General features: G+C 39.5%; 1 protein-coding gene across 2 annotated transcripts in view; it reads right to left on the reverse strand.

Moving 5' to 3' along the window:
- Window positions 1–7,520: 7,520 nt before the first annotated feature.
- The window catches only part of LOC121437958 (ras-related protein Rap-1A), a 61,942-nt gene continuing 44,378 nt past the window's right edge, over window positions 7,521–25,084 (reverse strand). For both annotated transcript variants that reach the window (XM_041638104.1, XM_041638103.1), the window contains exons 2-8: window positions 24,715–24,798; window positions 22,797–22,865; window positions 20,252–20,308; window positions 18,972–19,112; window positions 16,736–16,879; window positions 11,235–11,350; window positions 7,521–8,201 (exon numbers count right to left, since the gene is read on the reverse strand). In XM_041638104.1, the coding sequence (XP_041494038.1) occupies window positions 11,264–11,350; window positions 16,736–16,879; window positions 18,972–19,112; window positions 20,252–20,308; window positions 22,797–22,865; window positions 24,715–24,771 (555 nt within the window). In that variant the 5' untranslated portion in view covers window positions 24,772–24,798 and the 3' untranslated portion in view covers window positions 7,521–8,201; window positions 11,235–11,263. The remainder of the gene's footprint in view (window positions 8,202–11,234; window positions 11,351–16,735; window positions 16,880–18,971; window positions 19,113–20,251; window positions 20,309–22,796; window positions 22,866–24,714; window positions 24,799–25,084) is intronic.

Here is a 25,084-nt window from a genome sequence, read left to right on the forward strand (position 1 = left end):
AGGATCAGAGGTATGTGGATGTGGTTTTGTCCACTACAGATGTTGCGCACCTGGGTTGTTTTGCCAAATGTTACACTCATACTTTTTGTCAAGTGGGGAGGATAGCACCCTGGGCCAGGCTAGGAAGGTGCTTGGGATCCCCCACTACCTAAGAACCTGCCCTAGGGACATACCCAATGTCTTATATACCCAATCCTCCCCCTCTGGGACCTCAGTTGCAGGTCAGGGATGGAGAGAGGCAATTTCTGCTGACCAGCTGTTTCTCCTTAGTGGCCAGAGTTCCTTCTCTGCTAGGTCACACCGCCCCTTTTCTCTAGGCACCCTGGGGGCCGTCCCTAAGAGTCATGGTTTCCCCCATGAAGCCTGAATTTGACAGGACCTACTCCTCGCCCTTCCTGTGACCTTTTCCCTCCACCAGTCCTAGCACATCCCTTCCATCCGCCTCCTCCAAGCCCAGTGCACACCCATGCAAGCCACCACCAAGGAATCATCTTTGTCCCTGAGACAAAGTCCTCATTCTTACATTCCAGTCCCCCGCTGGAGTCCTCTCTCCCTCAGTGCTCCCTGAAAGCCCCTCTGTGTTGGTCACAGGCCACAGGTCAGTGTGCCCATAGCTGGGGCAAGTCTCTCACAGGAGACCTTGGCAATTACTAGGTTTTTTTTCCTCTGCATCTCCTCAAGCAGGATCCCTGACTGAACTTCACCCTGTCCAGGGACAGCAGGAATCAGTGTTCTACAACTCTGCTTAGTTTTAACTCTCTCTCTCCCTAATATTGCACCTTCTCCTCTCTAGCCTTCTGGCCAGACAGGGTGGTTTGGGCACCCATTTGGAAGCTGCATTACATGCAGCTGGTTCAAATGGGGGAAGCTGTCCTCATCGAAGTATGGTCCAGGGTTTGTAAGGACAGCAATGGGATGTAGGAGCTGTTTGTGACTTCATCCCAGTCTGCCTGTCCCAAGTGTCAGAGGCCCAACCTTGCTCAAGCAGGCTCCAACTGGCTTGCTGGCCCTTATTCCTGGAACTTTTCACCCTCTTTACCCACCATGAAGATGCTCCTTTAGTGCTCCAAGCCTAGGTCTGACTGTGCCGTCCTGAGTCCAGTTCCTGCCCAGACTGCCTTTTACTTTTCTCGGCTTGAAAGCCACCACGGAACCCTCCCTTAGGCCTTGTCTGTTGTCTTGGCTTAAACCCAATACTTACTCAGCTTGGTGAGTAACTTCTGTGTGAGCTTTCCTTCTCCTCCAGACCTCTGAGCACCTCCAAGGTAATGACTACTCAGTATTTCTGCTCCCAGTACTGAGCCCGGGCTGCTGGGCATGATTTCCACTCCCCCCCCCCCCCCCCCAACACCAGTTTATCTTGCTTAGCGACAGCCAGTGGCCAAGCTTTTCTTAGCTCACCCCCTCCTATTCTATTTTTCACAGCTTCAAAGTTCATTCCGTAGGAAAGAGGGGAGTCGTGACCAATTATTGTCAGAGCAGGAAACTTCAGTGGCCCCCCACCCAAGCTGTTGTGCAGTCCCGTCCCTGGTCCACCGCTTGACTTCTCAAACTCTATTTTAATTCTGGCTGGCTGTGGAGTGTCACCCCATCTTTGTTGTCTTGCTGTCACTGGGCTGCTCAGGTCTTTCAGATGATCACAGCCACCTCTCTCTCAGCTGCCACTGAAGAAGCCACCTTTGTCCCAGCCCCCACATTTTCTCCCTTTCTGGCCTGGCCTCTTTTCTCCAGCCTTCTTGACCTGGGTCACCTCCATGGATATCCTTTTTACCAACATCTGGTCCCAGACCTTCCTACCTCAGGATGTTTTCCTAAATTGCTATGCTCTAATGGGGACACCAAGTCTGCTAGATCCTCCTCCTCTTATTGTAACTACCAAGGGAGGGAAGGGGTGGGCAGGGTAGGAGGGAAGGAAATTGAGGCTGGGTGGTCAGCGCCTTCTCTATTCTAGTTCCGCTTCTGGCCGCACTCCAGGCATTGTCTCCCCATCAGGTGCAAAAGGTGTACAGGCTCTTGTGTGGAAGTTGTGGGAGAGTGCTGGACACCAGGAACTTAGGAAGGTGGTGTATGTTTGTGTGTGTGCTGGGGATGGACTCCCTGGCCTTGCTTATGCTAGATCCACACTCTACTACTGAGCCACCTCCTTCCGAACCCTGAATCAAGCACTTGGAAGAAAAGCAACAAAGTTTCTTCTAAATTAGGCAAGCATAGCAGAACCCCTGCCTATCATCAGTTTCCTGGGCATCTCCGACCACAGCCGTGGCCAAATCACACCCACCAGTGGACTAAGGACCTAGCTCATCATCACACAGCCCTAAGCCAAACTGAGGGAAATAACTGTTCAGACCCTTTGCCGAGGTTCAAGCATCTGCCAAGGAAACTCAGACTCCAGAAAATGGTTAAGATTTTCATCAGTGGATCCAGGGGCCCAAAGACTCCAATGCTTCTGGTGTAGGCTTTAGAACACTGCTGGGAGTATAGGGATCAAGTAGTGTCTTCAAGCTTCTCTGTTAGCATTACACAGTTCACAAAGGACAGGAGACCTACTTTGCAAACTGGGAAGGCTAAATGCCTAGCACTCCCTTATTCCAGACTTTGCTTCAAATTACAGCCCACTGAGCTGGAGAGGAAAATCTCAGTCATGCTTAGGCAAGTTGGGCCAGGAGCTACATTAATAACTGTGGCCTATAGGCTTCACACCCAAGGGAAGGGCCCGACAATGAGAAAGCTGGCACTTACCGGACAGGACTAAAAACTGACACAGCACAACCCAGGGGCAGATGGGCTGCTGCCTCATCTATGGTATAAAGACAGAGAGGGAACCGAGTAAGGCATGGCAGAGATAGTAGTTACCAAATGTGAGAAGAACCAACCATGTCAGATAACACGGAAGTAAGAGCAAAAGCTTTTCATGATCCTTTCTAATATCCTTGTGGGCCAGTGTCAGGAACTGATGGTTCATAAAGAACTGATAAATGTAATTTGCATGGGAGTTTTGTCTGCATGTATGTTTGTTCACCACATGTATGCAGTGCCCATGGAACCAGAAAAGGGGTTGGTACCCTGAAACTAGAGTTATACAGCTGTGAGCTACCATTTGGTTTCTGGGACCTCTTCAGGAACAGGTGCTCTTAACTGCTGAGCCATCTCTCCAGCCCCCAACAGTATTCTTGATGACAGACTATTGATTCTATGCTGTGCCTTTTACTAAAATCCTTCCCAGACTACTGATTTCCATATTCAACTCAGCCAATCCTATTATCTACAGTTCTCCTCCCACCACACAGACCTCTTCATTAGTCTTCCAACATGGCCAGGATATGCCAGAGTAAGGTACTCGTCCTTACCCTTTCCCCGTGAAGACCTTCTTTCTCCCAGGCAGTTGGCATGGGCTCACATTTTCAGTGTTTCCTCACATAACCAACACAGGGACAAATAAACCTTTCACCCACTCATTCCTGTTGTCCTTTATACCATATAATTTTTTTCTTTTTTTACAGCATCCATCATAATAAACACGCAGGGGTTTTAACAGTTTTATTTATTTACATAAAGTATGTGCACCATATGTGTACATGCACAAGTGCCCCTGCATATGTCTGTGAAAGCCAGAGGTCAATGTTGAGTCTGCTCTCGCACTCTTTACTTTAAAGTGGGGTCTCTATGCTTGGCAGGAGCTCATTTTTGGCTGGACTTGATGGCCAGTCAGTTCCTGGGACCATCTTTTTTCACTTGCCAGTGTTGGGACCACAAGAATTAGTTAGCCCCGCCTTTTAGATGGGTGTGTGAGTACTAGGGATCTGAACTCAAGCTCTTATATTTACACAGAAAACACTTGGGGTACCTACTCACTCATCTCCCCAACAATCTTTTGCCATTTTCTAACGATTAAAAGTCTACAAGGGAAGGAATGTGGGTATGTTTGATTCATTGTTGTATCCCATGCATTCAGAGCAGTACTGGTGTAGAGTACAAACAACAGAAACTGTTAGGCCCACAACGTTCATGCATTGTTCTGCTTTGTAGGCCCTTCAACTTTATTTTTTTCTTTCTTTTTTTTTTTTTTTCGAGACAGGGTTTCTCTGTAGTTTTGGAGCCTGTCCTGGAACTAGCTCTTGTAGACCAGGCTGGTCTCGAACTCACAGAGATCCGCCTGCCTCTGCCTCCCAAGTGCTGGGATTAAAGGCGTGCGCCACCACCGCCCGGCTTGGCCCTTCAACTTTAGTGTAAGAACTTGAACATGGATAGGATTAAAGAAAATCATTGAAAACAGCAGTTCAAAGCAAGAAGCACACAACAGTTTAAAGTGGGAAGGTTTATTAAAGTTTTACTTTCTGGGAACAGCCAATCACTTCCATAAGCAATTAGCAGTTGGGCCTAGAACTAACTATCCTTGTCTGCTTCTTAACAAGCCCAAAGCACTTGCAATTTCTAAGTTTCTTTCGAAGGCTGTTAATGCCTAGAAAACAGAATCCATGTTGCCTTCCCCACAAAAGAAGTAGGCGTCCAGTTCAAAGCCTCTAGCTGTTCTTAAAGGAACATTTAAACATGAGATAGTTAAAAGGACTGCACAGTCAACGAATCCACGATGAAACTGCAGGAAGAGAAACCCAAGATGAACCTAACAGCTGCCCTGTATTTGCAAGAGTATTTGTGTTTATATTCTAAGCAGCTAATAGCTGGGTCATCAAGACCTCTCAATGCTCACATTCTTTGGCTTCTCACAAGACAGGCTCTTTGCAGACCCTAGAAGAACATGCAGACCAACCTGTCCTTTGATGTTTGGTGTGGACTCAGTGGGTCTACATTACTATATATTTAGCACCTTAATTAAGCACAAGACTCAAATAAAAGTATATTTTGAAAATTATCTTTTCTCCTCCAATTATGAGACGATTCCTTCATATGCTGGTTTCAACACATAATTTGTAAGAGCATATTTTGTTTTCTAGCATCCTGTGAGTAATGGTCAGGGAGAAAAACATAACACTCATTAATTCTCGTTCTGCCCCTTAGTTCCTACACCAAAACTCAAACATAAGACTGGCAAATATTTGTTGACCTGTGAGGGCACACAGGGAAGCTATTTTAAAGTGGTCAGACCTAAGACATGCAGACTATTCTATTACCATTCGAATGAGGAGAAAAATGACGCCAAATCACTTGTTTCAATGAAGTGAATATCAAAATAACAGCGTTTTCTCTATGTAATTAATATTACCAAGTACATTACAATGTCAAAGAAGGGAACTGTCCTATTGAGGAGTAAAACATGGCCTCTGATGACAACAGAGTTCAGGGCTGTGGAGGGACAGCAGTTACATACCAATAGCTACTGTTTCTCCAAACATAAAAAAAACTCAAGTGGCCACTCTTCACTAAATTAATGGTATCCCTACCCCTTCCCCCCATATTCTGTGTATCTTTCTCTCTTGAGGGAGTGCTTCCATGCCTCTTTGTAAGGAAGTTCTTTGTAGGAAATACTTTTGATACAATGCTGGTAGAAAGAAGCATCATCTGATACTGAAGCGCCCCCTAGTGGAGGATAAGATGATATTCTAATATTTACTGTTAATTCTAAAACTATATTGAAGGCATTAAGTCATTAAAGTTGCTTGTGGTCTAGTTGGGGAAAAAGATAAACAACCAATTATAGCATCAAGCTTCCTTTAAATGAATGTTTTCCACACACCTAAAGCTATTAGATCTGAAACAGCCACAAACACTACTATGGAATTCATTCATGGATATGCGTCATGATATTCAAATTACTACCTAGAGACTCTTGATTTCTTGGCTACAAAAATGTATCTTGTCTTTGGGCACCCCTTCCAGAACCAAGGAGTTCACAAAAACACACTATAAAAAGACAACTCTTTCTCTTAACAGGGCACCTTTCTGACTTGCTCAGCAAGTACAGATTTCCCTTAGATAACACTGCATTCCTGACTCCACTGGTGCTGCTTTGAATACCTGATTGCCGAAAAAGGGCATTTTTCTTGAATTTACCTTAACCCAAGTGGCAACCGTCAGAGGTGACAAAGGAAGCTGATAAAAAAAAAAATCAGTTCATGCTACTGCTAAGACTTCAATTTAATGTAACAAATACCTACAGAATCCATTTGACATAGGACAGACATTTTGCTGGTTTGTGAGGTCTATCTGTCCATGATTTTAAGTCCAAAAAAATGTGTGACAAGTATTTCAAAACATAATGACTTCAAAGGTCCTTAAAATATGGTATGCCTCTCTAATTGGGCACACAGTGACATGTATCTGTAGTCCTAGTTACTTGAGATGCTAAGGCAGGAGGATCACCTGAACTTGGAAGCCAGCATGGGTAGCACAGTAAGACCTCATTTAAAAAACAAACACAAAGAGACAATCAAGCAGAGTCCAGCTTTTCTCACTGGGACAAACTGGCCCTATCCTTCCACTTGCATTTTACTTTAAGGTTTTACCCCTCAGTCACAGACATGCATAACTGCATCAAGAGAAGGGAAGTGTTAAGTAGCTAAGTTTATTAGAATATCAAAAGAATACAATTTCCAATTGTTCAAACAGTATTTTTTGACATTTCTTCAGGTTGGTCAGAGCTTACATTTGAAAGCTGACTTAGTTTACTGAAGGGCTGGACACATACCTGGCAATCTCAGCAAGGCATGAAAACCTCTTCACAACTAGCTGCAATGAGACCGTATCTAGATCCCTGAGCAAAGATTGACTTTCTAGGACTGGTCTCCTTGATTTTCGGGGACAAGGCACAGGGTTTCCTAAGCTTGCAATCTGCTTTCTTCTCCAGTATGCACCTGGCCAACAAGCCATTTGCTTTCCCTTTCTCCATGGAGAACACAACAGTTATCACCCTGGGTCCACGGCCTACATAAGCCCCACCTTTATAAAATGAAAGTGAGAATGAAAAGAAAAGCACCTAAATACAGCTGGCTAAAACTGTGATGTAGCTCTCCTCATGTCACTCCTGCTAGCTGATCATATAGTCAAGTCACGCATCCCTTTTTGTGTTCTGAGTTGTAACCATTTCCTTCATATTCTTCCATCTATCAGAAAGCAAGTTTGAAAATGTTCACATAACACTTCATTGGTGAACTCACTCACACCAACAAATTAACAATGGCAAGGGTTCCCTGGATGAAATTACAAGCTGTGCAGGATTTGCAATAGTCAAAGTCAAACCCTGATACAGTATTAAACTTATCTTTTTACATATAAAAATAATACAGAGTGGGATATTTTATTCAATAAGATACAATCTTTAAGGTCAAGAGAGAATTTACAAAACTATTCTATGTCACCTGGTGTATTTTACTGTATAGTAGAATAAATATATCTAGAGCAGGAAGTGCGAGGTGTGTTCCTAGAGAAATCACCGATCAGTGTGGTTTAAAGCCAAGGGCTCTGCTGACTCCAGGCAGAAGGGAGCTACTGCTGCATTTTAGACAATGTGGTCACTATAAAATAAAGACAGATCTATAAACAATAACGAAAAGACACAAACCAAATGAAAATGTACTAAAATTTAATCATCCATAAAAGCTGTAATTTAATCTGACAGTAAAACACAAGAAGCAATATTAGAGTTGGTTTAGTATATTATATATTTTAGCTTTGAAAGCCATAGAAATCAGTTATCCCAGTTTTTTCCTATAAAAGACCCATTTTTCCAAAGCATTATGCACAAACAATTTTAATTAGAATATGACAGATGATATTTCATAATTTTTAAATATAAAATGAAGTCAATGACTCAAAAAAGTTATCTGCTGCAATGAGTTTGAGAGGATATTTCATAATCTATATCATTATGGATATAAAGTATGATGGTTCAACTTTTTAGTGCTTGATAGGGAGGAGTCATGATAAAAAGGCCGATATGAAATCATCTGATTATAGTAGTAACATCTAACATTTGAAATGCATCCATGCTCTTCTGTATAACTGCATTAGAGTCAAGTATCTTATTTCACATCTGTTATAACTGCTATTGCAAAGGAGAAATACTATGTCTTATTTCCAGGAGATATACACAGAGCAACTTTTTCTCCAGGGAACTTGTGCAAACCAATATAAGATCTAAATTCTTCACATAATATATAAAACAGGAGAAGCCTCTTCAGATTTAGTTTTTGAAGTCTGGAATGCTGGCACTTTCCAATTAGGCAACAGTTCTTCATTTCTGTAATCTGCAACATTGAACAGACACAAACACACATAGAGTTCTCTCGCTGTCAGAAGGTGGCAGTTAATAAACATATCTAATAACACACAAAGGATGACATCTATTGATCATTACTAAGGAACTAAATTATACCAAGCTACTTCAGTAGAAGAGCTATTTACCTTCCCATTAAACATGTTCAAAAATAAGCCAAGTTTGGCAGCATGAGGACCAGGAGTCCCAAGTATGACCTTGATTACAGTTTGGAATACTTGAGACTATCTCAAAAGTTCAAAATCAAATATAGAAGACTGAGTTCACAAACAGCTTTTAGTAATCAATTTTTGTTTGTCCCTGGTTTTACTACACTTGGTATTTCACATCTTATCTAATATAATACCCTGCCTATAAAGAGGCAGACAGCAATATTTCATTTGTATCCCATTATCTTTAAGTTCAATATTTGTCTGAACTCTAGGAAATTCTATATTCAGCCATTTCCTGGTTCTCTATTAGGTACTATCATTTCTAACACAGCTGACAAGAGACAAGGCAGAAAGAACCCAGACTCAAAGGCAAAGAATCAGCAGGTCCTACTACTCAGTAGAAGCTAATTAGTTTAGAAAGTGAACTCCGGATGATTTCTCTAAGGTCTTTAAAATTGGAATACTTAAGAGGTTTACATGTTTTAATACAATTCTACTTAAAGGCTATAGACATATAAGCTGCCCCCAAGGTTCAGCTACTCTTACTAAAACATTGTAATTGTTATTTAAACCTACCCTGTTATCTTAGAACAGCTCTAGTCTTGTTATGTTGGCCAGGATGGCCTCAAACTCCTGTGCTGAAGCAATCCTTCTGCCTTAGTCTGAATAGCTGGGACTACAGGCATGTGCTCCCACACTAAGCTTTAGCACTTCAAAAAATACAGGTGTAACATGGCATTGCAAATCACAATAAACACACTGCAAGGCATTCTGATTGATAAGGCCTCTATCATTGTACACCTACAAGATCTCAGGAGACTACATTTTAAGTTGAATTACGTACAAGTCTAAGGATTAATACAAGCAATATGAACGGCTTATTGCCAGATCTAGGCAAGCTTTCCTTCTCTAAGGTAAACTGTATAAATGCATTTTAAAATCATAATAGGTCAAGTGGTATCTTTTTCTTTGAGCTAAAGGAACATTTTCTGAGAAGGCAAAGTTAAAACTCAGATTTGCGAAGATAATAGTGTCAATACGCCAGTCAACTATAAAAGAGTTAACAATACATTACCAACTTGGGTCCTCATGTACCTTTTCTTAAACACACACAAACACCAACAATAATAACTGTCAGGAAACTAATGATTTAAAGTGTTTTAATAAATCAGTTTCAGGAAAAGTCACTTAGCTCTTCAGAAAAAGAAACCATTTGGCTAGAAGCTGACCTTCCAAGTTTGACCACCTAAGACAATCTATGCTTTTCCTCCTGTCTATTTGTCCATTCTAAAGGGTTGAAGTTACTCAATTCTTTTCTCTAAGAGATACCTACTCATCCCTATCTCTAAGGAGCACAGATTAACTCATCAGGAGCTCAGAAAGCAGTAATCTACTAAATGGGCCCCAGAGATCGACAGTAGTTAATGTCGTCAACTCTCAAGTGAGCAGAATTTATGTTCCTCCTCTAACTCCATCAATTTATTCATATTCACATAATTAGCCTCAGACTACACCATACATCTGCTTCAGGAAAGCATTCTGTTTGGTTTAATAGCTGACAAAGAAGAAACATCAGGGGATTTTAAAATGTAATTAAAGGAAAACAACTAACGGTTTCACAGGGCCTGGCAGCGCAAATGCCGCTATAAATTTCTTTCCAGTGGGTCCACTGAATGAAAGCAGAATGCTACCTGAAGTCACCTACCACTTGATGCAGACTGGTGTGACATTTGTTAGAGCAGCCACTCTTGAGGAGAGCTGACAAGCAGAACTACATATGCTACCATACATCACACAGAATGGCTCAGGTTTAAGAAGTCTGAAAATACCAATACTTGAGAGGATATGGAACTCATGAATTGCTGCTGCATGTACCCTGGTACAATCACTTAAAATATCCACATATATAGCATATGACTGGCCATTATATTTCTAGACATGTGTATGTGCATAAGTCATGCACAGAGCTGCAAACTATCCATATATTTTGTTTGTTTTAAGCCAGGGTCTCAAGCAGCCCTGGCCGTTCTGACTTTGCTATTAAAGGGAAGCTGGCTTTGAACTTCTAATCTTCCTGCCCTGTTCTTTTTCTGGGATAATAGCTGTGGGCTGCCAGGCTGGGTTCAGTATTATCCATCTTAATTCCCCAAAAGTCCCCCAATAGCAGAATACCCATTAGTCAGATAATAAATTAAGTATTGTCATATAATAAAAATTAACTACTGACACATGTAACATGGACACTTCTAAACACACAACTCTAGCCTGGCGGTGGTAGAACACGCCTTTAATCCCAGCACTGGGAAGACAGAGACAGGAGGATCTCCAAGAGTTCAATGCCAACTTGGTCTACAAAGTGAGTTCCAGGACAGTCTCCAAAACTACAGAGAAACCCTGTCTCAAAAAAACAAAAAACCCAAACCAACCGACCAACCAACCAAAACAAACAAACAAAAACAACAACAACAAAAAAAACACCCCAAACCAACCAAACAAAAAAACCCCATAGCTCTGGGTAATAGATGGCAGATACAACACACCATATGTTTTTGCTAATGCTAAGCTCAAAGAGGAGCAAACAGAAATGCTAACACTAGGTAAGTGCTCTACCTGGCCTCTTTCACTAGTTCTCAAACACCCACTTGTTAGCAGGTGTTGACAACATGGTGATGAGCAAATCACACACGGTCCTCACTCAGAGTTTAGACACTCCTGGGGAGGAGGCAGATTATCCAACAGATACAGGTGTCTGTCTCATGTATAAGCAACAGAAGCTCAGAAACACTGAGAGTCAGTAAAATGATTAGAGTTGGGAGAAACGAGGAAGGGTTTACTCTGCTTAAGCATCTTACCTGGCTCAGAGCTGCTGCTGACTTCAAGTCTAGAGCAGCAGACATGATTTCTTTTTAGGCTTCTTCTTTTCCACTGGTGTTTTTCTATTTATCTGTCTGACCAGGTCATAAAATATCTAGGTAAAAACAACAATAAAAAGTACTGATGGCTTGTTTCACAAAATCATTTTGAAAGTATTAAGTATTACTTTCCCATTGGATCTGAACTTTACTGATTTCTTTTGAAGTTTCTTAGCTCCCCAAGCTAACTCTCAGAGTAAAGCAGGCCCTACCTATCCATAATGGATATGTACTTGCTTAGACAGCCAGTAGTCAAAAGAGAAAAAAAAAAACACCCAAAAAATTAGAAGAGAAAGGTAGCAAACACTTAAAAGCTATAATAATAACAACAGCACCAGAGAGCTTCTGTACATTCTTCCTATATCCGAGTAATAACTATGAACCATATGATAGTGGCATATATCCTTAAAGGGCTAAGCATGTATCTCCCAGAACAATATACTCTTTTGTTTTTCAAGACAAGGTTTTTGTGTGTAGCCCTGGCTGTCTTGGAACTCATGCTATAGACCAGACTGGCCTCAAACTCTGAGCGATTCACCTGTCTCTGCCTCCCAAGTGTTGGAATCAAAGGTGTGAGCCACTTCACCCAGCAAGAGTACACTCTTATATAATCTTAGCATAATGCTGATCCTAACAAGACATTTAAACATCAATACATTTTTTTTGTAGTATCTTCAGTGTAAATTCAAATTTTGTCAATTATCTCAATGAGGCCCTAAAAAGTTACTTTCCTCTTGGGCAGAAATCTACCAGGAGCCACACTGCATTTTTGCTTCTTGATAATGTAGCACTCGTCTGTCTGTCTGTTATTATTTCCTTATTGTGTGAGATGGGTTCATTTCAAGCCCATGGTGGCTTCAAACTCACTGATTAGTCAAGGCTGGCTTTAAAATCCTGACCCTCCTGCCTCCATCTCCCAAGTGCTGGGGTTATAGACAATACTACCTCAAGAACTGCTTTCATTCTTTTAAAATTGGGAACAACTGGGAATTTGTCTTCCAGGGTTTTGTCATTTTTGAAAAAGTTTAATAAATGTATAGAATTTCCCTTAATTTGCATTTGATGACGGCGATGTATATTTTAGGCTGGGACAGGAAAAAGCATGTGTCTGTTCAGATAACACAAGATCAGGTACATGGTATGTCCACCCCTTAAGGATTTGTATTTTAAAGTAGTGCCTCACTATTCAGCCCTGGATAGCCTGAAACTCACTTTGAAGATCAGGCTGGCCCTGAACTCAAGAGGTTCATTTACCTCTGCCGCCTGAGTGCTGGGATTAAAAGTGTGCACCTCCACAGTCAAAGCAAACAAGACAACAACATAACAGACAGGAAAAGTCCACTAATCCTTGATTTGAAGGCACAAAGAGTATAGTAATAATCTTGGAGATTCATCTTTGGAAGAGTAAAAAATCATCAAGGACAAAAACATAATACTTCTTATTTCATAAGAGTGGGTTATTATGTTACCAGTCCATCCCTATTGTGTTCCTTAAAGCCAACCCTGCAAGAGTTATTCAGATGATGATGGTGAGGGCCTTCATTTTCATCTCAGGCCATTAGCGGGTGCTGTGGGACTACAGTCGTTTATCCTGTCATTTGTATTATTTTTAATAAAATGCTGATTGGCCAGTAGCCAGGCAGGAAGTATAGGTGGGATGACCAGGCAGAAGTAGAGGAGGGGCAATGAGAATGCTGGGAAGAGGGAAGTGGAAATGCAGCCCACAGTATGACCCAGTCACAGAGGAAGCAAGATGTGACTGCCTCGCCGAAAAAGGTACCAAGCCATATGGCTATCACAGACAAGAATTATGGGCTAATATAAGTTATAAGAATTAGTTAAGAAGAAGAGCCTGAGATACTGTGTCAATCAGTTTATAATTAATGTTGACCTCTGTGTGATTTCTTTGAGACTTAACAACGGCAGGAACTGGGCAAGACAGAAAGCTCAGTCAACAGTGAGTGTCTGCATTATTATAGCAAAGAACCAGACTCAGCTGACATGGTCTTTAACACGTTGGCATAATTAACATAATAAAACTACAAATAAACAAAACAGCATGGAAGGCAAGTTTCCTGACTTTACTTTTATTTTGCAGTGTTGGGAACTGAACTCAGGTCTTGCTCATACAGGCAAATGCTCTATAGCTGAGTTTTGCTTTAGCTGTATGATCTTAATAGTTCTGGTTTTGTTCAAGAATGTCCTTAAAATATTTTTAGTGATTTTTTATTTCATATTTATGTATCTGTGTGGGTATCTGAGGAGTCCAGAAGTGTTAAATCAACTGCAGCTGGACTTAAAGGAGGTTGTGAACTGTGGGTACTGAACCTGAACTCATGGCCTTTCATAGAGTCCTATGAGCTCTTAACCACGGAGCAACCTCTACAGCCTGAGAATGCCTTTAATTGAAGGAAACACACACTAAAATATAAAAGAGTAAAGAAAAGTAATTTCTATAAATATGTGGCAAAATGTTAACTAGTGAATTTAAGTGAAGAATAAGCAGGCTATTTTTCTTGTTCTTAGATTAAGTAAAGTTCAAAAGCAAGAGATTTTAACATCAGTGACTTATATTTATTTCCTTTGCTATAGTGGGAAATTAAACCCAGGGCCTTTGTATGTTAGGCAAGTCCTCCACCACTGAGCTATAGTCTAGCCTGTGTATTTTTAAAAAGATGACATGCTACATTTCTTTAAGATGATAATCATGTTACTTTTTCAAATGACTCAGAGATTACAAGACTAAGCTGTTGAAAAGAAAAAAAAAGAACAGATTCATTACAAAGCTATAAATAAATATATTATTTTCTGTTTGTCCTATCCATCTAAATCCCATTTTCTAAAAATACTCTACTCTCTATAATCTTGTTTCTAAGAGAAGGTTAAAACTACAGCACTTATAAGGAAAATGGTAGCTATTACCACCACTCTGAAGCCTTTAAGAACTTAATGTATATGAGTCAGGAAAAAGTTCTCATTAGTACCCAAGGGTTAACATGCAAGCTATGATACAGAATAACAAAAAGATAAACCAGAACAGTAAATTAATGAGACACAGACGCAGTTCCTATTTCAGTTTTTTCATACCAGTCAATGTCCAGTTTCTGGCACACATTATAGAGACAGGTAACTGACTGTTTGTAGTATTATTCTAAATTATTTCTTTGGAAAATATTGCCTACCTCACAGCAGCAGAAGGTTCAATGATGAGGGCAAGTTCGAACTATAATATTTGGTTAGAAATGCTGAAAGTCCCCAGCCTAGGTTCTTCCTCATCTCTCTGAACTATAGAAAAATCTAGAGGGAACACAGAATAGAGTTTCTCAACCCCTCTCCCATTCCTAATTGGGATGTCTTTATTCCAATCATTACTCCAGTCTTAGCACAAAAAAAAAAAAAAGAAAGAAAGAAAGAAAGAAAGAAAGAAATTTGGTGCTAAGACTGAGGTAATTCCAGTGCATCATTTGCTACTTGCAGAATATAGAGAATCAGAGGGCTCTGGCCAAGCACAGTATTCTTGTCTGTTTGCAAATTTAAAGTCAAGAGCTGAATCTTGTGGAATGATTATTCCTCTATTTTCATGCATTCAGAAACCACACAAGCATTTACAGCACAAACTGTCTGAACAACTGTAAACTATCCAAGAAATTCTGCAGCTGAATTTTTAGGCTATGAAGAGTAAAATCTTTAAAGAAATGAAACACTTCAAATTATATGCTCTTGTCTAGCATGCAGCCTGTGTGGTCTTACTATAAAATGACTATGACATTTTATATTGTTTTCTAAACCCCTATGTGAACTTTAGCAAGACTGCTGTGAAAAAGTCAACTCTGCTGCATTAGAAACTGCAATCAAGGGAGCTCTAATAGCCTGTGTAGGTGTCCATAATCATGTAATGATTAAAGAGGTAGACTACCTACTTCCTCCCTACTAAACTCTGGCTCCTACAGGAAGAGGTCTTGTGTGGTGGACTCTGGTCCAACTCAGCCGCAGCATACTTGCGAACTTCATAGATGGGACAGCAGTGACGGTGATGGAAACAGTAAGGAACCAGATTCCAAAGGCCAACCATATTACAGAAGGTGACATTGTACCACAATTCTACTATGCAAGAGCACTCACCAACTGTAATGTATTCTTCATTAAAATATTATTTGTTCATCTTAGTTAGGGTACAGGCTGGTCTAGAACTCATTCTCCTGCCTTGGCCTCCACCGTGCTGAGATTACAAGTATATCCACCATACCTGGGCTCCTTTTCTTGCTCCCTTATTCTCTCAAATAATTCTATACTAAACAATAAGTTTTTATTAGAGCTACATTTTAAAAAACAACCTCTAGGAAATTCTAATTCCACAACAAAGAAGGATGAATGGCTGGCTGGCTATCAATTTCTTCTCATTCACCTAGCACTGGATAACAAATAACTCATGGAAGCCCTCAGCAGGACTCGTTCCCCAACTAGGATGTAAACTTCTTAAGGGTAGAAATAGTTCTGCCTGGATTACTGCCACCTGGGTGCAGAATAAAGTACCAGGCATACAACAGGTACTCAATATGTTTGCCAGAGAAATGGAATTAACAGATTTTTTTTTTAATTTGTTAAAAGTGGTTTCATCTAAAAAAAAAAAAGCTTTAGCATTTTCTATTATTTGTAAAAAACAGAATCTGTAGTAAGTTGGTTTTTTTTCCTTGCCAGATGTTTAAAATAATTTAGCCATCTTAAAAGTCCAATAATAGTCTACAAGCATAGCCATGAAAAATGACTTACAGATTAGAGGCCAGAGAGGAACAGTGAGTGAAACCCCAGCCATGATGACCTAACCCACTCATTCTCACCTCTGTCTAGTTACCTAAGATACTTCCTTGGGCCAGAGAAGGGCAAGAGCCTTACTCTGCCTCTCTGCCCTCATTTCTTTCCTTTTTCAAAGGCTTTTGACAAAATTCCAAAAGCAAAAGGAATGTCATCGGTTTACCTGATTGGTGGTAGCAATTTGGGAACTGCACTAAAATTTTAGGGGCCCAGTCAACTATGGCTCTTTAAAATGAGGCACATATAGCCTATCTGAAAAGCTTTCTGTCCCACAGTTAATATCTTAAGCTAGTGGGTGGAGTGCTTAAATCAGCTGTGTGCATCTGGACTATCAGCCTGAAAGGAATGAATGGTTTGAATTATATGTCCATTCATATACAACCCCACAATTTTAGGCATGCATCAAAAGTGAAACGAATAAAAAAGAATTCTATGATAGTATTAAATATAACAAAAGACCATTATAATAGCACCTTAATTTTTTTGTTTTTTCCTATTGGACTCTACCACCTATGTGCTATATTTAACTGGATAAGTAACTATTACAGAGATAATTATGTTTTCTTAAAAATTCTGGCTGTGGAAAATAAAAAGAGACTTGTTTGGATTGTCTAGTAGTTGTAGGTTACCTCATTAACGTTGATCTTTGACTTTGCAGAAGATTCTAAAAAGGCACAGTTACACCACTGTCTTGCTAAATTCTGGCCTTGTTCTTTGCCAACTACCCGCTCATCTTCAAGGTCACATTTATTGCCAACCAAAATCATTGGAACCTGCAGGAAGGGAAAAAAAAAAAAAAACCAAATGAATTACATACTCGTTACTTATCCTCTTCTGACAAGTAAGCAATTACCTGCTAACAACAGAAGCATATCAGTCTACAACTGTATGCTCTACCAAGTGCTTTAAAAAGGGTGCTGTGTGTTGTGGTTGTTTGGAAGAAGAAATGGAGTGGGGGAGGAAAGGAAGGAAGGAAGTCTATTTTGGAAGAACTCCTACTAGATTCATATACCAAATTATTTTAAAGGAAATGATCCCATTTTTTCTTAATTTCAATTTTTTATATGAATGTTGTGAACAATACTCATGTGTGGTACCTAGGGAGGCCAAAAGAGCTACAGATGGTTGTAAGCTGCCATGTGGATGTTGAGGATTGACCTCTGATCCTCTGGAAAAGTGTCAAGTACTTTAATCATTGAGCCATCTCTCCATCCCTTAATGATTCTAAAATTCTCATGTGGATTAATTACTACAAAGAGCTGAATTTCAAGTAGAAAATTCTGAAGGAAAAGGAATTCCCTATAATACAGGAAACACTATATTCATTTACCCTAAGTGGTTTAAATGTTTCATCTCCCAGGTCTAATAAATGCCAAAAAATAGTGACATTATTAGCAGCTTCTATATCTAATTACTAGCTTTCTCTGTCTAATATTAGACTTAAAGACTGTAAGTGAAACAGTAAGGAGGATTAAGAATAAAAATAGGAGCTGGAGAGATGGCTCAGTGGTCAAGAGCACCTGCTGCTCTTTCAGAGTGAGCTCAGTTCCCAACACTCATGTCAGGTAACTCACAATCACCTGTAACCCCAGCTCTAGGGAATCAATGTCCTCTTCTAGCCTCACCACATGGAATACACAGACACACATACATTAAAAAAAAAAAAGTCACTAAGCAGCTGTGTCTTCCCTTTTACTCTACACCACAGATGCTTGACTATCCTGAAACACAACATCCACTTTCACAGCTAACACACTGTGTGAGGCTCCTCAGCTAAAAGTTCAGAGAACAAAGTCAGGAGGTTGTAAGACAACAGCACTACACAAAAGAAAGAATGTATGAGACAAGATGAACCTTCCGCCCCAAATAGGTTCAATAGTCTAGGAACCTTCACTCAAAGTTTGTCCTTTACTGGCAGAATAAAGGGGATTAACATTCCCGGAACTCACGAACTCACTAACTATTCATTAAGGACATTCTGCCTATCTACAACGGTATTAAGTTTAAGGTCCTGAGCAGATGAATAGTTCCCATCAGAACACACAAAACCAGAAAGGTCTATCTGAAAATTTCTATCCTAGCTATATAATTGAAAAGGAACTTTTCTATAACCTCAAACTGATGGAAACGTGTAAAATATATTTCATATTTTACAAAAGATAAGAAAAGGGTGTATGCTACCAACAAATGTGGTGCATGTCTATAAACCCAGTACTGAGAAGGAGGGAGCGGGACTGTCATGAGGCACGCCCTTAATCCCATCACTCAGGAGGCAGAGGCAGACTCCCGTGGGTTTGAAACTAGTCTGGTCTACAGAGTGAGTTCGAGGACAGCCAGGGCTACAGAGACACCTTGTCTCAAAAAACCACCCCCCAACACAAAAAAAGAAGATCGAGATAGGAAGGTTAGGTGCCCAAAGCTAGCCTGGGTGTGCGTGCGCACGCGCGTGTGTGTGTGTGTGTGTACATACAGCAAGATAATGTGTTAAAACAAACAAAAAAAAAACCCAAAGAATATTTGTATGATAGAATATTAGAAAAAGGAACATTAATTATGGTTCTGTGAACACTACTTCTCACATTCAAAGCTCAACTTGAGTCCCACTTCTTCCTACTTCTGTGAAGTTTTCTGACTCATCTTTCCTGTGCTTTTTATCCACATGGCAATGCTCACTTTGCCATACACACCTCATATTCTATACATCTCAGCATATGATTTGTAGGTTAATTTTGAAAGTCAAAATTTATTTCAGAGCCTGTTTTTGGCATGTTAGAGACTTTCCAAACCTTATACTGATGGGAAAGCAGACACTTTTCCTTTGACTATGGAGAGATGGCAATATGTCTTAGAGAGAAAAATACTCACATCTTCTGTGTCTTTAACCCGTAAAATCTGTTCTCTCAAGTCCTGTAGGTCATTAAACGTAGACTGAGCTGTGATTGAATAGACTAGTGCAAACCCTTGGCCATTCTTCATATACAAATCCCTCATTGCTGTAAATTGTTCCTGTGGTATAAAAAAAGATCCAGTTATAAATATAATGCAGCTTTTTGATGGATGCTGGAATTATTTTAAACAGAATAAATCTCAAGTAAGGACATACATTTTAAATTATATATTGTCATAAGATTTCATACTAGTTTCTAGAAACTGAGATGAAAGTTTGTGTTTGTTGACACAATTCCTTTAATATACAAACCTTAACTGTTTTTGTTTGGAAGATTTATAATACTCAAGTAGAAACATTCCAAAATGCAGATCTGGTACTGAATTATAAACATCCAACTATCTTTCTATTGATTTTTATCATCTTGACAATCAGTGCATTACCAACCCTAGATTAGACTCTTGAAAAGAACTTTTTCATATATTTTTTATTTCCCTGCTTGCTGCATTTCAAATTCTTAGAAAAGATCTGAGGATGGTACAGTGACTATTTTCTTAGAAAAGATCTGAGGATAGTACAGTGACTATTTTCTTCAGACTCACTAGCCATTAACACTGGTCACACAGCTACAGTCTCACTAAATTAAATTAAAATGACTTTTGCTTGCTTAAAACATACTTTCTTGTCTTTGGAGAATCATTATTGTATTTTATAATTATAGATAATAATACAGAACAGAATCTTATCTAAAAAGTCTTGGATTTTATTTGCAGTATTAAAGAAGTCACAAAAAGCAGAATATTAAAAACAATTTTTTTAACCGCTTTATCATTAAACATACAAATCCATAAAGCTTCATAAACTTTTTGCTTCTTTGGCTTGCTGATTCCCATTGTCAAACCTCAATTTTTGTCTACTATATCAGAGTAGTTCTAGATGCTCCAGCCTGTCCATTGTACTCCATTTGTACTGCAGGATGTCAGCTGTGCTAACCCTCACCCACATCCTTAACCTTCAAGTTTAGTATTTTGGCGTATTTTTCTGGATTTTTCATTTATAAACTTCAAACACAATTCAATTATGATATGTAAGCATCAATCACATCACAAAACAACTTTATATATCCAAGAAAATTTATAAAACCTTACATTTAGAGAATTAAGAATCGGAAATAACCACTTTACACAGAGAATTACTTAAGATAGCAAAACCTGCTCACACACTAAAACTTGTTACATGAAAAGGAAAGACTCCTTACTGTTCCTGCAGTATCCAGGATTTCCAGCATACATTGTTGGCAATCTACTTCAACTTGCTGTGGGGGAGCAAAGAAGGAAAAAAAAAAAACAACAAAAAAGTAACATCAACATGTTTTTCCTTTTTTTTTTTTTGTTTTCTTTTTCGAGACAGGGTTTCTCTGTGGCTTTGGAGCCTGTCCTGGAACTAGCTCTTGTAGACCAGGCTGGTCTCGAACTCACAGAGATCCGCCTGCCTCTGCCTCCCGAGTGCTGGGATTAAAGGCGTGCGCCACCACCGCCCAGCCATGTTTTCCCTTTTACCTCTTCAAAATACTTATTAACAACTACCAAGTGTTCTTCTACTTAGTACCACAATAAAGACAGGGAGGGTCTCTGAGCACACCAGCATCACTCCAAAGGCAGGGTGGTTAAAGTGAGCGTGGGTATTTTCTGACTGCTATAATGATGCTCATTTGTTCTTATTGGATGGCAAAAAAAAAAAAAAAAAAAGGCCAGGTTTTGTAAATTAAGAAAAATGGTACATATAGTTCTAATAGAAAAAAAATTCTAACCAAATGAAAATGATGGCATATATATGATACATGGTTGTGACAGATTTATTTATGAGATCTATATATGATTGTCATGGAGAGCTAAGAATTAAAGAACCCAAGCTGGGTATGGTAGTGCTTACCTATAATCTCAGTACTGGGAGGCTAGACAGAAGATTTTGAGTTTAAGGCCCTATGGGTGACGCAAAGAGACACCATCTCCAAGCAAAGGTGTCAGGCTTCATTGTACTATCTTAAATGGGTAACATTGAATAAAAAAAGATTTTGAGGAACAGGAATTTGGCCAACTTACTATATCTAAGCTGTTAAAAATTTTGCTAAAATATTCACAAAATTTGCAACATAAGGAAAACTCAGAAGCATTAAAATAGATAGCAATGAACTACTTATCCCTTAAGAATGTATGTATCCCTTAAGACTTTTAGGGCTCTCTAGGGAAAAAAAAACTGTAGAACATGAAATATAAATATACTAATTCCATTTTTCCAGACTTCTAAAAAAAAGATTGGCCTAAAGAAAATATCAGTTAGCAACTCTGTGGAAAATTATTATAGAAGGGACTAAGAAAATTAGTTCTTTAGCATGTTAGGGACAGATCTTGCTTAAAGACTTAACTAGCAATTTATTTGGGAGAAACTTGAGAAGAGCAGCAACACCATCTCCTACAAATAAAAACATCGCCCTACAAGCTCTTCTGACCCTCGCCTCCCTGTCAGAGAGATGAGGAGGAATGCCTCTGGTGGGGCCACAAACTCATGACCCCACTCCATCTGGGGCAAACAGTTAAGAGGAAAATCTGTGCCAGAGCCTTCAGAAAATATGGAAACTAGAGCACGGCTGTGTTAATTTGGAAGAAAATGAAATCACTCAGCTAATATTTCCTGAAAACCTTAATTCAACAAACGTTATAGTACTATGAAAGACAGATTCTAAAAACAGATATTTAACAGACCAAGCTTGCCTCTCTGCTGAAATGAAAGGATTAGTCTTTGGAGTGAGAGCCTTGGCTCTTTTATGGTATTCTGCCATATGACTCACACCTGGATACGTGGAAAATAAACTCATGAAAGTTTCTGATGGTTCTATCTAGTCTTAGAACCTATTTTTGTCAAGACCAACTATTTTGCTTCTTTTAAAAATAGATTACTCTTTCCTTTTCTTTTTCTTTTTTTAAAGATAGGGGTCTTTGTAGACTAGTTTGGCCTTGAACTTGCAGAGATCTCCCTGCCTCTGTTTTCTGGGTGCTGGGATTAAATGTGTATACACCATGCCTGGTCAACTTCTTTAGGAGAAGTTTGGGGTTCACCACAAAATAAGGGAAGAGAGACCCACATTATTTGTGCCTACACCATGTACAGCTGCCGTCTCTCTCTTACCAATAGGCTGCAGCGAAGTGAAAATTTGGCACAATCAATGAAGCTCCAATGCCACAATGTCACCAGCAAAGTCCACAGTTTGCATTGTCCCTTCCCATACATGCTCCACAGATTCTGGAAACACGACAGCTACTCCCACTGTGTTATTATGAACTATTAGCCAGGCATGGTGGCTCACACCTTTAACTCCAGCACTTAGGAGGCAGAGGCAGGTGGACTTCTGTGGATTCCAGGCTAGTCTGTTCTACAGAGTAGTTTCCAGGACAGCAAGGGCTATATAGAGAAACCCTACCTTGAGAAACGGAAACAAAAAAGAATGAAGAGAGAAGAAAGAAAAAGAAAGGAAGGGAGGGAGGGAGGGAGGGAGGGGGAAAAGAATGAGGGAGGGAGGGAGGGAGGGAGGGAGGGAGGAAGGATGGATTTTTAAGCAGCAGCAGTAGCAGCAGCAGATAAAATGCTCTAAGCACGTTCATTGAGGAATGCTTTATTCAGGTGAAACTTCTAAAAACAGACACAGCAGATTTGCCATTTCTCAAAATGTCTTTAAGCAACACCATGCACCAAGTCTGAAAGCTGTGAGGCCCACTCGTAAATGCACACACTGTTTCACATTTTACCTTTCTGTAGGAATCTTCTATCGTTGGGTCATATTTTTCAACAAAAATTCCCTGAACAAACTGAACTGTCTGAGAGGAGAAAACAAACAAACTAGAGTTAAAGACTTGAAAGGAAAATCAAATGTTCCTAAGTGTTACTTATTACTTAACCTTACAAACTTTAAAGAATAAATGAAATTGTGTTGAAATTCTGAATAAACACAAATGCTAAGCATTAGTATTACTTTTCAATAAGAATGCATACAAAACTAAAAAGAAATTTATTACAAAAAGATGGCCATGTCAAAAACTTAAAATACATCTGCTACATTGCTAAACATGATTATATTATACCTTAACAAGATTCTAGTTCATTAAAAATGAAACTATTCAAATGTAACTTCTTGTCTAAAAAGAGACAAACAAAGGTTCTAAATGTTTGTATCTTTTAAACTATAAGGAAAAACAGGAAATTTAGTGTTACTAAACATGTTTGTTTCAATTTTAGACTGTAATCACACTTAAGTTACATTTTTACCCCAGAAATACTTTTCCAATTTGCCAGCTGAACTTACAATACATCATCTTTCTGATTCCTAAGCCTTACTCTTTCCAGTGGAAAACACTACCTAGTCACAGGTAACAGACTACGCTAAGATACAGAAGAAAAAGATAACTAGGTAGTGTGTATATCTGAATATGGTTTCAGGAATCCACTGAGGGCCTTGGGACAGAATGACAGGGAGAACGCTGTGCTTTTATCTGCAGTATACTGAATGGACATGTCTGAACGTATACTAAAAAGAACATTTATCAATTATTAAATTAATGGCAAGTATAGATGATAATTCTGAGAAGGTCCCCCCCCCCCCCCCAAGACAGGGTTTCTCTGTGTTAACAGTCCTGCAGTCCTGGAATTCTTTTTGTAGAAGACCAGGTTGGCCATGAACTCACAGAGATCCACCTGCCTCTGTCTCCCAAGTGCTGGGATTAAAGGCATGTGCCACCATCGCTTGGCCTCTAGGAAGTCTTAAAGCAGGGTCTGGAATATTCCTACTTATAAACAAAGGCAAATATACAGACTAAGGTCATCTACACTTAAATTATTTAAAGGAACTTAAGCATATAATCACAGTAGAACTTTAGGTGTCCTACTCTCTTCTTCATTATCACAGCCCTAATCCAAGCACACATAAGCAAGCTAGGGTGCTTAACAACCTCCCAACTTTCTCCCACTCTTCTAAACTACACAGTATAAAGTCCACTTGTTAAATAAAACATTTATCTAATTCACTGAGTGTTAATTCCTTCAAGACATTCTATGTCTTACTGTTCTTGGACCTTACTTACAAGCTCTTACATAGTAATCTTTAAGTCAGCTGGACTTTACCCCGTCATCTCATGCTGGCTATTCTGGCCTTTCTCGAAGTTGTCAAGGCTCAGGTCCACTTGTCTGTCACTCCCTTAAAATTCTGAATTTTTGTTTGAGAGCACCAAGTAGTTTTGTTTAATTGGTATTATTACATCTTCCCTTCTGCTACACAGTAAGCTCCATGAAAGACTTTTTATTTGCTGTTGTGACCCCAGAGGCTGGATGGTACCTCATATAAAACAAAAAGTAGGTTTTATTCCATGCATGCTTGGAGTCAGGCAAAGGAGAACAATCTGTAACACTCTTCCCCAGTAGAACTTAAACTTCCCTGACAATAAAAATTATATTTCACTTTGACTCACAAATACTAGTGGCCAATAAGTAGCTGGCAGACAACAGAGTAGGTGAGTGACTAAACAGTATAGAGCTACACATTTTTGGCTACAGACAGCAGGTTTATAAAGAATAATGTTTTCCTTTTCCTTAGTGACTAGCAGGATGAGAACAAGCCAATGCCCACATCCTGGGTGTTGATACTGATTAGTTATATCTGGGTGGCTAACTTACCAGAGCAGACTTCCCCACGCCTCCTGAACCAAGGACCACTAGCTTGTACTCACGCATGATGTGCTCTGTTTAAATACTGACAACCTGAAAAACAAAAAAATAAAAATAAAAATTCACAAACATACAAAACAACTTAAGACTGTAACATCAAATATAGGGTTTTGCTTAAAAGATTTTCCCTTGACGTCATCTAGCCAGAGCACTAGGGTTACTGAGCAAAAATCAAATAGTTTTCAATAATAGATTTATAGGACCAGTGCCAGACATTTTAATTTACTGAAGATGACCTCCTACTAGGTATCAATCATCAAGTCTAATATAGTTTACATTTTATCTATTTACTCAAAGGGAGAAAACTGTTTTTTTAAAT

This window comes from Microtus oregoni, unplaced genomic scaffold, assembly GCF_018167655.1.
Source record: "Microtus oregoni isolate MIOR12 unplaced genomic scaffold, Mior012 000054F_ref0000373, whole genome shotgun sequence".
NCBI classification, from domain to species: domain Eukaryota; kingdom Metazoa; phylum Chordata; class Mammalia; order Rodentia; family Cricetidae; genus Microtus; species Microtus oregoni.